A 16,619-nucleotide genomic window follows, 5' to 3' on the forward strand; every position below is an offset into this window, starting at 1 on the left:
CCTCTCCTGGCCTTAAACAGTACTACATGTGTAATAGAAACCAGTACGACTCAAAAAAACAAACAAAAACAGAATCAGTCAACTCAGTTGATCTTTATTCAGTGGAACATTTAAAGTTGCATACGTTGGTTCCGACATACAAAGTGCAAAGAAAAACAACCAATCTGGTCCTTCGGTTTTGTAAATGAATAATATTAGTAGAAAAGGCTGCATTACTGTAGACAAAATGTTAGCTACCTTCCAAAGACTATAGTTGGTTTCATAAGACCTGATGGATATGCTCTCTCACTCAAAACAGGATAAGTTTATATGAGGAGGCACTCCAGGTTCCTGCTGGTGGAGTTACGCATCGTCTCCGCCGCAGAGCAACAGCAGAGCCTTCCTGTAGTCACCGCCAGTGTCTCCCTGCCATCAACAGGAAGAATTATGAAGCCTTTTGGGATTTCCAACATGTTTTTGTGGGGCGTAGAGTTATTTGTTACGTCTATGTACCTTGATCATTGAATGCAGAGAGCAGGCAAACATCTTCCTGAACTCAACTCGGATGTCTAGCAAGTCGACTTCACTGCGGCTCACCATCACTCTAATGAGGGTGTTGTCATCTGTCCCTGCTCCCTGAAACACACACACACACACATCATGCTGCTGGAGCTTCATCTGACTCCCTGCAGCATCCATGAACCTTCAACTCATCCATCTGTTGACAGACAATTACAAACCAAATATACATAGTTCCAACATGACACCACATTTCCTGCATCTGGGTTTCCCGCCGCCATTTTGAAAGGCAGAAGCATCTTCCCACTTCAAGAACAGTGTTGGTTGGATGTTGTTGGATTCAGGGATGTAAAGACAAATGTGTGTAAAGAGACGTTTTCATCACATCCAGTGAAGCTGATCAAACTTATAAATTGGGAGTCGACGAGTGGCTGGCTAATATCCAGAGGAAACAAACACAGATCATCTAATACAGCACAGACTCACTCTGATCACTCCATTAGCAGTAAGGATGTTTTCAAATGTTTCTAAACGTAACCAAAACTGTTACGTTTCACAAAGTATAAAATGCAAATATAAAATGTAGATGTGCAAATATACATTTTTTTCTTCTTGCAACAGCTTCACTTGATCAAAAAAAAAGTTGCATTCAGAGACGCTGCTGAACTTCAGCAGATGCGATATCCGTTTATGTGACCATATTTATAATCACATTTTTATAGACAGCACCTGCTCATATTAACACTCCTATTGTTTGTTATGCGTCACACTTAGCAGGTAGCAGAGAAGGAGGCACATTGTTGTTAATAATCTGATTATTAATGCATCTTTTGCCATTTCTGGTGCTCACATTTACAATGTGTAGAGTAGAAAAATATTATTTTGATCAACTATATGCACATTAAATGCAACCACACATGCGGTCAATTCTCGTTGTCACAGCCAATCATATTGTCATCCTCCTCATTATACGACTCTCAGCAAACACAAATGACTTGTTGACTGTTGCTAGTTACTGAACTGGTTCTGTCAAAGAGCAGAAAAAGCCTTAAAAAACTAATTTAACCCTCAGTAATGATGCTCCTATGTAACGCTGTTCATCGGTTGCCTACTAAGATGGCGCATTTCTGCAGTAACGAATATCCGGCCTGGTCTTACAGGAACTTTGTATAAATTTAATTACAAAAAATGGATAGTAAAAACAGTGTCTTACTTTCATGGCGTAGTAAAGAGTCTCCGCAAAATAGGCTGGAACGCTCCTGGCACACTTCACTTAAAAACAAAAAAACAAACGCAGTCATTTAGAAGAAGAGACAGAGAATTAAGCTAAAACGCTAACAGAAGGTGCCTACATGGAGGTTGGGTTAGTTTTCTTACCCACTGCCAGGAGCAGGTCCTTCAGGCCTCCAGATGTTTCCCTCTGAATACTCTCCTCCATCTCATATCCAGACATCTTCATGTAGGCATCGAACACTGAAACACAGCTCCAGATTTCAGCTCGACTGAAGAAGGTCAGAGGTCAACCTTAAAGATGTCTGATCCGCTGGTTTTAAAGCTACTTTTAATGTGTTTATTTTGCCTGTGTTTGTCTCAGAGGACAGAAAAGCACTTGATCCAAGCTGCCATCAACTCTATGTCATGTTCAGAGTCAGCCGTCATGAGAAAACAAACCTTTCCTCAGGTGTTGGGCGCTCCGGTTTCCCAGGATGGTAACGAACGACTGTTCGTCGGTCCCATACTTCTCCTCTCCTGCTTTAAACAGAGCCTGCAAGCAGCAACAAAAACACCTTCCACAGTCACGTCGTTACAGACAGACTCTGTCATTTCATTTAAAACTTTCATTTAGGAGGTAGAACATTTTGAAATGAATGTCCTGAAATGTATCAAACAGTTCAGCAGCCTTTAATGAAGCCTTGAAGATTGCTGTATCAATAAGTAATGCAAAGCATGAGCTAATTTGCATAATCTAATCCTCTGTTACAGTCAGCAGGTAATGTACATCATTACCTCAAGGATCAGGTTCAGTTCCTGCTCTATTTACATTACAGGAAGTACATTTCCTTTCATTACTATGCTGATGACATCCAAATGTCCTCTTTTAACCTCATAAACCTTTTTTAAAAATATGTTTTTTCTGCCATCATCAGTGGCTGTGCTAACTAGCTTTAGCATTAGCGGCAGACTATGCTATGGTGAATCAGCTGTAGCATAACCAAGAGCAGGCGGGAGGAAGTGAGCACAAGCTTGATTGACAGCGCTAAGACCCTCCTCCTGGCTCTGATTGGTTGTTTCTGCAGTTACTGGGAGAACTGGGAGATGGCAGAGGAGCTTGATTTCTTGATTATCTGGCTTTTATTAAACTGTCATGACAACATGATAATTTTAACAATATATTTTTTTTTAATAAAAGTTACATACTGTAACTTTAATCCCAAACTGTCTACTAATCTGTGTATTATTGTGGTGATATGTGTGTGTGTGTGTGTGTGTGTGTGTGTGTGTGTGACTGTAGAGTAAAAGCTTTGAGTGGGCAACATGAATATAAAAGCACTACATAAATTCAATCCATTCACCACCCTTAGAATATGACGTCTGACCCTAAATGGCTGTATGTGACCTCCTACTGAAAGATATTATGTATTGGCATCATATAAACACTTATTTGTTTATTTAGCATATGATGAATGAAGTACAGTTACTTTAAATTACAACCATGGCACAGTTGTCTATCTGAATGTTTGTGGTTTCACTTCCAGATGTTGATGTGGCCTTGGGCAAATCAGTCAAAGGAAGTTTATAGATGAATTACTGTATATATAAATAGTATTTTAAATTGTTGTTTTGCTGATGGATGGTTGGTAGATTTTGTCGGTTATAAACCAAGCAGAACTGGTCGGGTATGACATGGTAAAGTGGCGAAACAACTATCTCCTGTTGGTGGTTCCCCTTTGTTTCCGTTCAGGAAGTTTTTTAATCATCTAAGCTGCATTTACATTAACTGGTTTGTGTTAATGCGTTTTTTTCCCCGCCCGTTTATTTTTAAATGTACAGTAGATAGAAAATTGCTGTCCTACAGCTCTGAATCAATATTCAGATACCGTGTGTGATATGATGCAACCTGTTGGTTTGGTTTTATTGTAATTATTTTATCACACAAAAAGACAGTAGCAGATTTTTTAGCCTATATGTTTTGGGGGGGGGGAGTTGGCAGGAGTGATCATGTTAAAAATTTCTCTTATAAAATTGCAGCACGGATTTTAATAAGATGTTTTCCTGTCTTTCAAAGTCAGGATTTGTTTTATTTCCCTGATAAAATATCTTTAAATTCATTTAGAGGCACTGACTTACATTTCTGGATTGCATTTATGTTGCAATAAAGAAAACAAAACTAGAGAGAGTGAGATGAACAGATTAAACTGTCTCTGAATCGCAAATAAACACAACACAAAATGGCTCTTAACTACATTCATTCAGGAGAGCTGATCAGAAGATCCTGCATGATGCTGCACCATCATCACAGAGAAAACAAAATACAGACTCACCTGAGCATCAGTCTCGATGTTGCCCTCCTGGATTCCCGTCTGCCTGTTTGCCTGGAAGGAGATTTAAAAAACAATACTGTAAAAACAGAAGAGAAGAGAAAAACCAGAGAAGAGGAACTGCTCAGACTGACCTGAAGCAGAATCACCAGGAGTCTCTTGAAGTGACCTGATGTGTCCCCACATACATCCTCCTCTAAGTCGTCGTCATACTCTGAGGGAAACACAAACACAACCACTGTGTGTCAAACACTTTGATTTGTTTCCAACCCAGGAGCTTCTTCTGTTCACCAGAGACTAAAGAACGTCTCCTGTCCAGAACGTAAGCAGAATGAACATGTTGGGCTTAAATGTGACTGTTTTCTTTTTTCTTTTTTTTTTTGAATATTTTATTTTGGATTTTTAGTAGTAACATCACATGCATTAACTGACAGGACAAAACTGGTACACAATGAAGCACAATTCAAACAATGAGACATATTGAAAGTAAAATACATTTACAATATAACACAACAACCAAATAACAAAAAGGACTGGACGGGGGTGGGTAATCTATAGGGATGAAATAAAACTCAATAGATATTCCCAAATCCTTTTTCCATTTGACTCTGGAACTCTCCATACCAGTTAAAGCTAAAGTTGACATGAGTGCTGTATACACCCTTGAAATGATTTTACATAACGGCCGACTTGTATGACATTTTCTCATGGATGGTAGCTTCCAACTTCCTTTCTGATTAGCTCTTATGAAGTTGCGAAGTTGGAGATAGCCAAGGAAATCTTTGTCAGTTCAAACTTTTCTTTTAACTGCTGTAGTGACATAAATACTTTCTTTTCGTAGCAGTGCTCCAATTGGCAAATTCCCTTCTCCTGCCAGGATCTAAAGTTACCAGACTGAAAAATCTTTGGTAGCAGTCTATTTCCCCATAACGGGGTTTTAAGAGAAAGCAAGCCTTCTAGCCTAAACATTTCGCAAATTTTATACCAAATTTGGATTGTCTGAATTATTAAAGGGTTGTCAGTTTCATTTTTGATAGTTTTATTATCCCACTTATATTGGCATCTCTTCTGTCTCAATTTTGAGCCATGAAGGAGGAGTCTGCAAATCAAACATCTGTGCCAAGAACCTAAACTGAGCCACATAATAGTAGAGTTGAAAATTAGAGAGCTTCAAACCTCCATCCTCATACTGCAGCGACAATTTATCCATGCTAAGTCTTGGTGGCTTACCATGCCAAATACATTTTCTAATTTATTTTTTAAGAGAGATAAAGAATGCATTTGGGATGTGAATTGGAAGTGACTGAAACATGCACAGAAACCTAGGGAGGATATTCATCTTTATGACATTTATTCTACCAAATAATGTGAGAGGTAAATCCATCCATTTTCCTAAATCCTCGCTCACCTTCTGAAGTAGGGAAGCTAAGTTTAGTTTAAAGAGGTTTTTGAAGTCACCATCCACAAATACCCCTAAATATTTGAAACCCTGAGGAGACCATTTGAAATTAGACATGTTTTTTACTTTACTGTGGTCAGATATGGAGATCGGTAAAACCGCACTCTTTTCCAAATTAATTTTGTATCCAGAAAATGAGCTGTATTTACCCAGTAAGTCCTGAAGGTGACAAAGAGAGTGTTCTGGATTTGTTAAAAATAAAATGATGTCGTCCGCAAAAAGCAAAATTTTATGTATGTCAGTACCAATCTCAAACCCACTAATATTAGAATTTTTCTAATGGCCTCAGCCAATGGCTCGATGGCAAGCACAAAGAGGGCAGGACTAACTGGATCTCCCTGCCGGTTGCCTCTCAACCCTATCGAAAGCCTTTTTGGCATCAAGTGATACGGCTACACTTGGTATCTTTTTTTGTTAGCAATATATATTATGTTAAGCAATCGTCTCAAATTATCAGTGGAAAATCTATTTAGAATAAACCCTGTTTGATCAGGGTTGATCAGTAAGGGTAGATACCTTTCCAATCATTTTGCTATCATTTTTGTAACTAATTTATAGTCAGTATTGAGGAGTGAGATTGGTCTAAAAGAAGAACATTTTAGAGGATCTTTTCTTTTTTTATAGATGACCATTATAACAGCTTGGACAATCAGTTTTCTTGACCAAAAACAGTCAAGCATGTGTGAAGCTGAATCTTGTTAACCAGTCGTAACATCATGACCAATCACTCTCTTAATATCATCAAGAGAGGAAATGTGTTGTACAAATGTCACAAGCTGCAAAAATACATTTGCTTAACAGAAACATGACAATTAAAAAAAAAAAACTTTCGTTAAACTTTTCGTTTTTTGATTTTAAAAATGGTAGCACTGTCACACATTAAACGTATATTAAAAGTCATAGGCATTCAAGAAGACTCCTTCATGTTCATAACAGATGTTATGTCATGTTTATGACAGTGTCATGTCCGTCTTCTACACACCCCTTCAGATAAAGTGTTACCAAAAAAACTTTAGTGCTAGGTGAGGTGGTTTTTCTGGCAGTATAAAAAAAATTTTAGCTCGCGAAACTGCAATGGAAACACTTTTTTGGCATCACACAAGTCACATGGTCAACACCTGGATGTTGCCACTGGCACAAATAACAAAGAAGACAGGAAGTAGTTGGCACGGCATGTTTTTTAATAACTTATTGCATGAGCAAATTTACTTATATGCGATTTTAACTATGTTTTGTATCGGAAACAGTGATTGCAAAGTCTTGAGCACATTTGGAATGTAAACGCATCACCTGCCATCTAATGTTGAACAACGACCTGACCCCAAATCAAGTGCTATTATGATGCTTATGGTGCATGAGATCCACCCTCCGTCTGATTTGATTTGAATGAATCAACCATTTCTATCCATAGTGAGCCCATAGAAAAACTCAAAATATGGGCACAGCGGTGGTGCATGGGTAAAGTACTCGACCCACATAAGGAGGCCATAGTCCAAAAAAAATACTCAAAAACTCCAAAATAATCCAGCATTTATTACAACAGATTCCTAGTCATGTAATGAAGCTTCACTGACTCTGCTCTCTGGAACTGAAACACCAAACCAGTTCCTAACAAGACTGGAGCCACATGCTCAATCTAGTACTGGAAGTGTTTTGGTGGGAAAAAAATCTAATAGCTGTTTATGTTGAACAGTTTCTCATCCAAATTATAGTGTGGTGATTTCAAAGAGCTCTGTGTCAGGGGATCAACAGAGCATCTGTGGAAGCCTCACCTTGTCTGTAAGCAGCGACTATGTCCTTCACCTGCTGAGCTGATCTAGAGGAAAGTATCTCCACCAGAACCTTCTCATCTGTTCCTGCCCCCTACAGGTCAAAAGAGGAAAATGTCAAAAAAAAACAACAACATTCAATTGAGAGCCACTGAAAACTATAAATCAGCCTCATGTCTGATACCTTGATGGCATTCCGAAGGCATGTCACGTCATAGGTGAGAGGCGGAGTCATAAGAGCCACAATCAGCGTCTCGAATTTACCGCCCAGCTCTCCCTTCAGGTCATCCACCAGATCCTGACGTCATGAAGAATACATTAAAGTTATCGCATCACAATGCATCTCAAAAATGTGTCAGATGTGACTGAGTCTCATCCCTGCAGGGTCAACATGGGGGCTGGTGCCCATCTAAAGAGTTTACTGGGTGAGAGGAAGGATACACTCTGGACAGATCACCAGTTCATCACAGACAGACACGCACACAAGCACACATACAGACACACTCATAGCTAAAGGCAATTTAGAAAAACCAATTAACCTTAAAGTCATGTTTTTGGCTCTAAATACCTAAGCTAGCTAGTGACTTTCCTTTCTAGTCATCTTTAGTTTCACACTCCATCTGTAGCATCATTTATAATAACTTAAGGTTTTTATAGACTAATGGTGTTATAGAAGGAGAGTGAAACAATTCTGGTTCCATTCACTTCTGAAGTCAGACCCAGTTTAACCAGCTGTTCGAAAAACATTGGGGTTGGCTAACGCCACGGTCAGCTGCTATGCTAACTGCTCTTACAAGTACAGATTGACTGTATGCATTTCTAAACATTTGACACCTTTAAATGTGGTAGCAATGTGTTTAATGAAAAACATTATGTGGAACAACAGGCTGAGATAAAATCTCAGGAGTTAAAATATTTTTTTAAATAAATATATTAGATAATGTAGCGTACACAACCTTTTATGCTAGACAACTCCACCTGTCCTGCAGATAAAAATCTCAAGCAACCCCATGAAAAAGAATCATCTCCTCCACCTTCTACCTGAGCTACTGTTGCCATCTGAAGAAATGCACCACTCCCAATCAAAAACCATCTGAGTCAAAAGAAGTGCCTTAGCAACCTTGTGTGCTCACTGCTAATTGTGCTAATGGTGGAGAAACAACTCACTATTACAGAAAAACAGTTTAAATGCCGTTTTTGGTGGCCACACTAACTAGCCTCAGCATTCACAACTGGCTCTGCTAGCTGCAGCGTAGGAGAGAGCAAATGATGGATAAGCAGCGTCACACAGAGGGTGATTGACAGCCCTAACACCCTTCTCATGGCTCTGTCCAATTGTTTCTAGTTGGCACCAAGAGAAAGCAAAGTTAGATTTTTTCACAGATTATCCGTCTCATACCATACCGTCACCTTGTAGTAACAGTTTCAACAAATTTGTGAAAAAATGTTTTTCTTAAAAGTTACATACATTTAAAAGTAAACTTCAGTCAACAGTGAATTCAGCTAACATAAACTGGAAGGTGATTTAATAACTTAAATTCAGGACACCACACAGAAGTGTCTAGGGTCAGAGTGATGTCAGGTTCACTCTTCATCAAAGGTTAAAGGTCGAGCTCTACAGGAAGCGGCCGCTGTTGAACATACGTCCTGACCTTTCCAAACAGAGTCTTGTAGGCAGCCTTGATCTCCTGCCGTTGGGCGTTGCTGCGAGCAGTCAGCAGCTGCAGGATGGCATCCTCGTCGGTCCCTACGGCAACAAACACCATGGTTACTCAGGCGAGCCGCGATAGCGACTCTCACATGACACCCATGTTATGTAGCCACAATAACAAGCCCAATCCATTCAGGAGGATTCTTGGTTGGATCAGCTTAACCCACACAAACACGGCTCAGCATCACAGTCAGCAGGTCTGTTTGCTCCCACAGAGGAGTTTCATGTTACCCTCAACTGCTCACGTGTACATGACTCACTGCTGGCTGAGTGGGTGGAGACCACTGCTTACTATCCCGGGGCCGGTGGAGGAGGGCCTTCCCTAAAACATTCACTGGTCTGCTGTAGATTTGACTACAGGATGAGGATCTTACCCAATCCTTTCATGGCTTTTTGCAGAACCTCAGCATCTGCGCTGGCGTTGAAGTTAGCGCTGGCTTTAACAGTTCCTCTGCTGGCCTGAAATAAGGAAATTATGAAAAAAATTATATATACTGCATATCTTAATTCATTCAGCAGATTTCCATTAGGTCAACTTACACCTTTAATTTAACTTGATCAGAAAAGAGAATCACATATTGTTTACCATTAAACAATGGAATATAATAGGCTTATGTTACAGTGACTTTGTACATGTACAGCATTGCTAAAGATATATTGAAAAGGCTACTTTTCATCTGCTTGTAATTCAGTACATTTATGTCTGTGTGTAAATAAAGACATGTTTTAAGTCAATTCAGCGCCGTTTTCTGTATTGGATTGATATCAACATGGGGAAGTTCTGATATTTGAACTACCCATTCCGAAGTTCCGAAACATTAACAAATCTCTCAAGTAGAACTAAACTCAGCAATCTAACCATGTCTGCTCTGAAGGTTGGTATTCAAAACAATCTAACACCTCAGGCCGGATGGGTTGATGCGGTTCGTCCTCTTAGCTAATATTTGCTCTGTTTTCAAGAAGACGGTCAGTATTAGACAAGCCAATCAAAACAAAGTTCTGCTGTGAGGAGGGCGGAGCCGCTGAGTGTGAGAGCTGAGCAGCATAAGGAAAAAAAAGTGGGAGCCGGCTCTTCTGATTCACTACAAACCATCTGCTCTTATAGTTGATGCTTTTGCTCATGACCCATCACTGTCCTTTACATCGTGCATGTAAAACCAGGCATCTACTAGTTGTTTATGTAACTTCATACATTTAGTGCAAGCTGCTTTTTGAATTCAGTTTAAAGATAAATCAAAGCACAGAAGCATGAAGCTAAAAAAAATAAATAACTGCAATTCAGTTTGATTATTAGTAAATTGACCTGGATATAGCAGATATTTTGAAAGTAGTAGACTAACGAGAACTGAAAACAATAATGTAATAAAAGTCAACCTTATAATCAATTTACAGTTAAACATTGTAACAATGTTGTTCCCGCATCAGATCAAACTGTAGCATATGTGCATTGCATCAGTGAAGTGTTTTTTGTTTTGTTTTTTCTAGGAGAAGAGAGAGATGTTTGGAGAGGAAAACCACTGGAATGCTTCTGGAATTCTGATCCTGAAGACATGGAAGGTGGGCGGGGGGAATTACTGCTGGAGCTAACAGGGAGAACTGTGTCGGTTTCAGCAGGCAGGAATGCCAACAGGAATCTCCCTTTCCATCAGCTAATCAAGTCTGGTAGCTCAGCTGCCTGCTAGGACAAACAGCTGATTGGGAAGGTGATTGAACTTTTCCTCCGGAATGTGTTGGATTTACCAATGAGCGAGTTCAGACATGGAGGAAGTTTGAGCCTCATTACGTGAACACAAGCCACTAAATCATAGGCGGCATCTCTCCTCTCCATTTATGCATGCCAATATAACAGGGAGACCCTCATTATGTCATAAAATACGTTTTAAATATATACACCCTGGAAACCATATGAAGTTCTGACAAGAAAATGCAAAATTATTGGGATGTTTTTGCACTTCAAACTTTTTTAAAATGTTTTTTACATATTTGTTATAACCGTGTCATGACACATGTATAATATGAGACAAAAAAAATCTGTGAAAAGATCAAGCTCCTCCACCTCCTCCCTGTGCTGTGGTGGCCATCTGAAGAAATGCACCGCTCCCAGTCAGAAGCAACCAATCAGAGCCAGGAGGAGGGTCTTATCGCTGTCAATCACCCTCATGTACTCGCTGCCACATGTGGTAATGGTGAGAAATAACTCACATTACCACAGGAAACCCGTTTTGATGGCTATGCTAACTAGTCTTAGCATTCTCGCACATGGGCTTGATTGACAGCGCTAAGACCCGCCTCCTTGCTCTGACTAGTTGTTTCTAGATAGCGCTGAGTGAAGGCAGAGGAGCTCAATTTATTCACAGATTATCTGTCTCCTGTATGGCCACGTCATAGAGACAAGACAGTTTCAGCAAATACGCAGAAAAAAAAGTTTTTGAGCAGCTTTAAAGTATTAAATTACCACAGGATGTTTTTTTAGAAAGCTGGTTCATATGAGCTGACTGTGTTTAGTCAGCTGTTTAAATATTGAAAGTAAGCCTGTCTGTTTGGCAGAAAAATTAAACTTGAAAGGGAAACAATTTAAATAATGACAAACATATCTTTTATTTAAATATATCATAATTATATACTCCCTTTCTTCACCTGCATGCAGTGTTTGTTTGCTAAAAGCATTTAAAAGGTTCAGCTTTAGTCTCATTTTACAGAATCTGAAGTATCTAAAAGTCCAGCTGGTATTCACAAACTCCACATTTATGAGTTTGTGGTGGAAGGACAGCAATTCTTTCCTGCATCCCTTCCAAACAACCGGTCACCATAGAAATCACTCCTGAAGGTTTCTATGGTGACCCGACAAGATGCCCCTCTTTGCTGTAGTCCTCCAACAACAAGCAAAACTCTTTTAAGTTCTGTTTATATCTGGCTGTGTGTATAAAACTATTTTTATACAGTTACTGTTTTCTTTTTGTCATTTCCTGGCTTTTGAATTTCAGTGTACATCTGCCTTGCTTAAATTACATGATTTGTTTTCATCCTTTTAAATTCTCTACTATGTCCTATTTACACCCAGAGAAAACAGGAAGTGGTGTATCGCTAAATAAAGTTTCGTAGACACACTGAGCAACTTAAACAGGTGGAGTGGAAATTAAAGCACACAAAATGGATGTTGAAAACATTTTAGATTTTTTCCTCCACTAAATAAATGTACTTAAATTAAAGTTTTCATTGTCTTAAAATGTTCCACGTGAAACTGTGAAATTGATGTTTTGCAGTTACTTGAAATGTGAAAAAATATATATTTCAAAGTGTGAAAGCTTTGAAAACCCAGTGAAACATCTGGATTCAGTTTCAGCAGAGAGATTGAAGCATCATAATAGACATCATCCCATCGGATTATTAAATCTGAATGCTTTAATTTGGCTGTTTTTTTGGAATGTTAATACAAACTCCACCCTGGTGAGGAGAAAGACGGCTGATCTGCCTTTAAGAGAAGGAGGGGAGGTCGAAATGAGCGCATTAAAGAGCAGAGAGGGATCCAGGGGCCCACCCAGTGGAAACAGAGCCCACAGTGAGTCATACCCCAAACTTCCCCAAACGAAAGCTGTATGACTGCTGAACACGCCCTTCAGTACACACCGAATCTGATGAAACTTGAAAGATTTGAAACATTAATGTGGCTAAAAAATATTCATTCAAATTCAACACAGTTGCAAGAAGCCAATAAAATACCTACTGAAATCACTGCCACATGATTTAGTTTAAAACACGATAACTAAAGTTAAGGCAGCTGAGGGAGTGGTTTTACTATGCAAAGTCTAGTAAAAAACATCTGACTGCAAACAGAGATGAAAGCTAAAGATCATATCATGAGGAGTTGGTGGGCTTGGTCACAAGTTCAGACGGATTAAAAACTGAAGAGTCACATATCTGCATAAATAACGGATTTAATTCTAGACTCTAATTACTTATATTTTATGTATATTCCCCGTACTCCTTTTTGACGTTAGTCATAGCTGTAATGAAAGAACTTACCATTTTGAAGATCTTGGGAGGTTTTTCAAGATGATCTGCAGAGAAACAGGAGCGTTAATCAAAACTTTGACCTGAACATCCAATTCGTTCGGTCAGCTTTAACCGTGTTTCCTGCTCTGTCTGCTCTGCGGTCAGGCAGCTGTTAACCTTGCCAGAACCAGATGTCCGTTTGTTTTTTCTATTTTTTTCTTCTTCTTCTTAATCCTCACAGGTATTTTTCCTATCCCTGTCTCTCTGTAGATGCGCAGAAAGTTTTCCTAAAGTTGCGCAGCTGATCCGGATCTGAGCGGGACTTACCGCTGAGCTGTAGCCGTCAGGAGAAGCTCCGAGCGCAGCCTGCAGAGAGGAGAGAAGGACGGGAGGAGGAAACCCACTAACATAAACTCTGTAATGCACGGACCACACCCCGGTGCGTCCCATGACGCCACGCAGCTTCTTCTAAAAGCATTCTGGGAAATGCGGTTGTCATAGAACCTTTAAACGTTTCATAGTTTAAAGTTTTCTGGAGCTCTTTTAAAAAAATTTTCTTTTCTTTTTATGTGCCTTCTGTCCAGTTAAGTGCATCACAAACGTATTCATATTCCTTTGAACTTTCTCACATCCTTTCCCGTTACCAAATCTTTTGATGTGATTTTACATAATAAGGCAACATAAAGTGTATAATCGTGAAGTTGAAATAAAATGATGCATTCTGTTGATTTTGTTTGGCAATGTTCTCAAACAAACCTCAGGAGAGCTTCACGGAATCCCCGCATTAATCCTGAGAATATTGGCTCCCAGCTGGGCTGAATTTAACCATTAGTTGACCTCTTTACAGACCACTGAGTGCACTGGGAAGTTTGAGAGTAAAGGGAGCTGAGTGAAGGGAACAAAAGAATGCTAAACTTTTCAGATTATTACTAGAGCAACATTTTGCAAACCATTTATAGTTTCCCCAAACATTTCACCATTGTACGCTTCTTTGTGCTGGTCTGACCTAAAAATAGAATCCAAAGAAAATGCAAAATGATTTGTAGCAAGATTATTTGGGTGAGGTACTGCATGCACACACATAGGTTTATCCCCTGAGATTAGAAGTCATTTTAGAGTCTTAATGATTGAAGTCTGAGATAATAAAATGTAAGTAAATTGGGAAAAATTAGGAATAACTCATTTGATTATTTTGCATGTTTCACAGACATCCCCAGAGCTGCCTTCAATATGGGGCCAAATGCATGAAGACCTCTTCCTGTTAAAGCTGCAGTGAAGGCTGTTTTGTCAGAAAACAAAATTAGGTGAAAAATAAAACATAATTTTGTTCCTAAAACTTAATTAGGTTTGGAAGGACTGACATTCATTTAGCGTGGAGATGTTTCTCCTCACCACCTGATAACTATTAGGTTATTTCATGTGTAACTCTGAGGCTGCAAAAGTCTCCACCTAAGAAAAAAGAATATTCAAAAATCCACATTCACCTACAATTCGATTGTCTTCTGTAACTCCTGGGCTACGTACATTGTTTTTCAAGTTTAAGAGGTGGTTCCGCATAGCAGGAAACCGAAAGAGTTTTATAGGTTGCCACTTATGGCAGGAAGTGCTTTGATAAAACCAGACGTGAAAGAGGAGGATTGATTCATACAGCATACCTGACACCTGATAGCAAGTCTTTAAATATTCATTAGTGTTAAATATTATAAGCTAACAGGCAGAAAACATTCACATTAATACAGACACTAGAGGGCATCGCTGCAGGTTATAAAATAGGTCACATAAAGACGCAGGTTCAGCAAGATATTCAGCTCAAAACTAAATCGTATTTAGGTGATAAGGAAACAAAACCAGACTCTTGTCAATGAAGAATATCGCCATGGAAACAAACTATGCTGATTGGCATTGTTAAGGCAAACACTGTGGAGCCTTGTGGACTGGTATGCTGAAAATCCTCCCACTGATTTATCACCATATAAACAAAAAGACTTCCAGACAGGCACGTGCCTGAAGAGAGTGTGTTCATTGCTGTTCAGTATATTTTATATGGATTTAATGTGATTGACCAATTCAGAATATTGGATGGCAAACATAGTTTTCATTTTGTTTTTGCAATTAAAAATGTGAAAAATGTCTGTGAACATCCATTTTTTTAATCACTGATAATATGTTTTGTTATGACTGGGCCACAACAAAACACGAACACACTTTGATCTAAGCAGTAGTTTTCCGAGGCACAGCAGATCATATGTAGAAAGATGACAGTTAAAATATTGACACATAATCACAGTACAGAGAAGGTACTACAAAGAGCCAATAAAAAGTCCCAGGTGTTACAGATTATACAATATAACAAAAGAGGGGTTTCATTTGAAGAGAAACAAAGGTTTAAATATCCATTTATGTCTTTCTTTGTTTTTCTGTGAGCAGACAGGAAGTGAACCAATTACAGAGGATTCACCAGGCAGCAGCTGCTCTCATGATGTGAACAACCTGGACATTTATTGGTTGATTCATTGCTCAAACACTTGTTCTGTATTTTACCATTAAGCTGCTTGTTAGAGAACAGCGAATTGTGCAAAATGAATCAAAACACTGAGCAGTTGGACATGTGCATTCAAAGTTTAGAGCATGTCATGTTGAGTTTACCTAGAAAGGTCATAGTGCATTTTAGATATACCCTGAAACCTCACCCTAATTTCAGGGTGTATAACTTTTGGTGAGTAGTTGAGGTCTTTTTTTTCCGGGTGTATATTGTTTGTTTTTTGGTCATGTATGCAAGTGAGGATAGAAGAGCCATAAACTGCTCAATACAGTTGTCATCTGGCGCGGAAATATGTACGGTTAAAATAAACATACACTCTCTCTAGATTCATGTTAATATTTTGTCAGATAAAAATAGTGAAAATTCAGGTAAGGATCAAACAAATTACAATAATGAACATGTTGGGTAAGCACTATGTTCCCATTAGGCAATAAACAAATAACTACAAATTAAAAGTTCAAACAGAAAAAAATGCTATTGTTTCAGGTAAGGGCATTGTTCAAACTTGATTTATTCTTGGTTACAGCGCCATCTAGCGGACAGAGTTGCGAACCAGCGAAAGTGAGAAAAGTAGCTGACTCATTTAAAGAAGAGTCAACAAAAATTATGTAGTTAAGATATTTCTTGCGTTGTTACTTTCTGAAATCTTTTTGTCTAAAGTGTTTTCTTCTAAGTATGTCTCAAATAGTCTGATTGGTATCATTCTTTTATTAAGAGAATTTTCCAAGAATGTCGGCGGTTGGTGTTGGGTTCAGCCCGAATATTAAAGCATGTGTCTGGATCATTTCCACATCAGAAACCAGTTATTAAAATTAAAAGTAATAATGTAATGTGCTAAATTCAGTAATAAATTATAATAGATTTGATTTGTCTCATTTTTGCCAGAACAAATGAGTGGAAATATGTGATTTATATGTGATTTTCATTGTAAGCATATAAGTAAATTAATACATAAATAAAGCGCACTGAAAATGAGTCGATAGATAGATAGATAGATAGATAGATAGATAGATAGATAGATAGATAGATAGATAGATAGATAGATAGATAGATAGATAGATAGATAGATCTATCTATTTATCGATAGATAGATCTATCTATGCATTTA

General features: G+C 38.6%; 1 protein-coding gene across 1 annotated transcript; it reads right to left on the reverse strand.

The window, feature by feature from the left end:
- Nucleotides 1-78: 78 nt before the first annotated feature.
- Nucleotides 79-13,418, reverse strand: anxa5b (annexin A5b). Its single transcript, XM_008401245.3, has 13 exons — nt 13,297-13,418; nt 13,000-13,034; nt 9,351-9,435; nt 8,918-9,012; nt 7,450-7,563; nt 7,269-7,359; nt 4,172-4,251; nt 4,041-4,091; nt 2,170-2,263; nt 1,876-1,971; nt 1,712-1,770; nt 493-615; nt 79-405 (listed from the first exon to the last, which is right to left on the reverse strand). Exons 2-13 carry the CDS (start codon nt 13,000-13,002, stop codon nt 343-345), a joined length of 954 nt encoding a protein of 317 aa, XP_008399467.1. The 5' UTR covers nt 13,003-13,034; nt 13,297-13,418; the 3' UTR covers nt 79-342.
- Nucleotides 13,419-16,619: the final 3,201 nt, after the last annotated feature.

The sequence above is a fragment of the Poecilia reticulata genome, chromosome 1, assembly GCF_904066995.2.
Source record: "Poecilia reticulata chromosome 1, P_reticulata-male-v2, whole genome shotgun sequence".
In the NCBI taxonomy this organism is placed as follows: domain Eukaryota; kingdom Metazoa; phylum Chordata; class Actinopteri; order Cyprinodontiformes; family Poeciliidae; genus Poecilia; species Poecilia reticulata.

Bases quoted from the DNA above. Each gene is read 5' to 3' on its own strand.
- anxa5b (XM_008401245.3), bottom strand. The intron at 7,564-8,917 runs GTCAGGACGTAT...TCATGACGTCAG, and splicing joins ACAAGACTCTGTTTGGAAAG to GATCTGGTGGATGACCTGAA. The intron at 1,972-2,169 runs GTTTGTTTTCTC...GCTGTGTTTCAG, and splicing joins CGCCCAACACCTGAGGAAAG to TGTTCGATGCCTACATGAAG.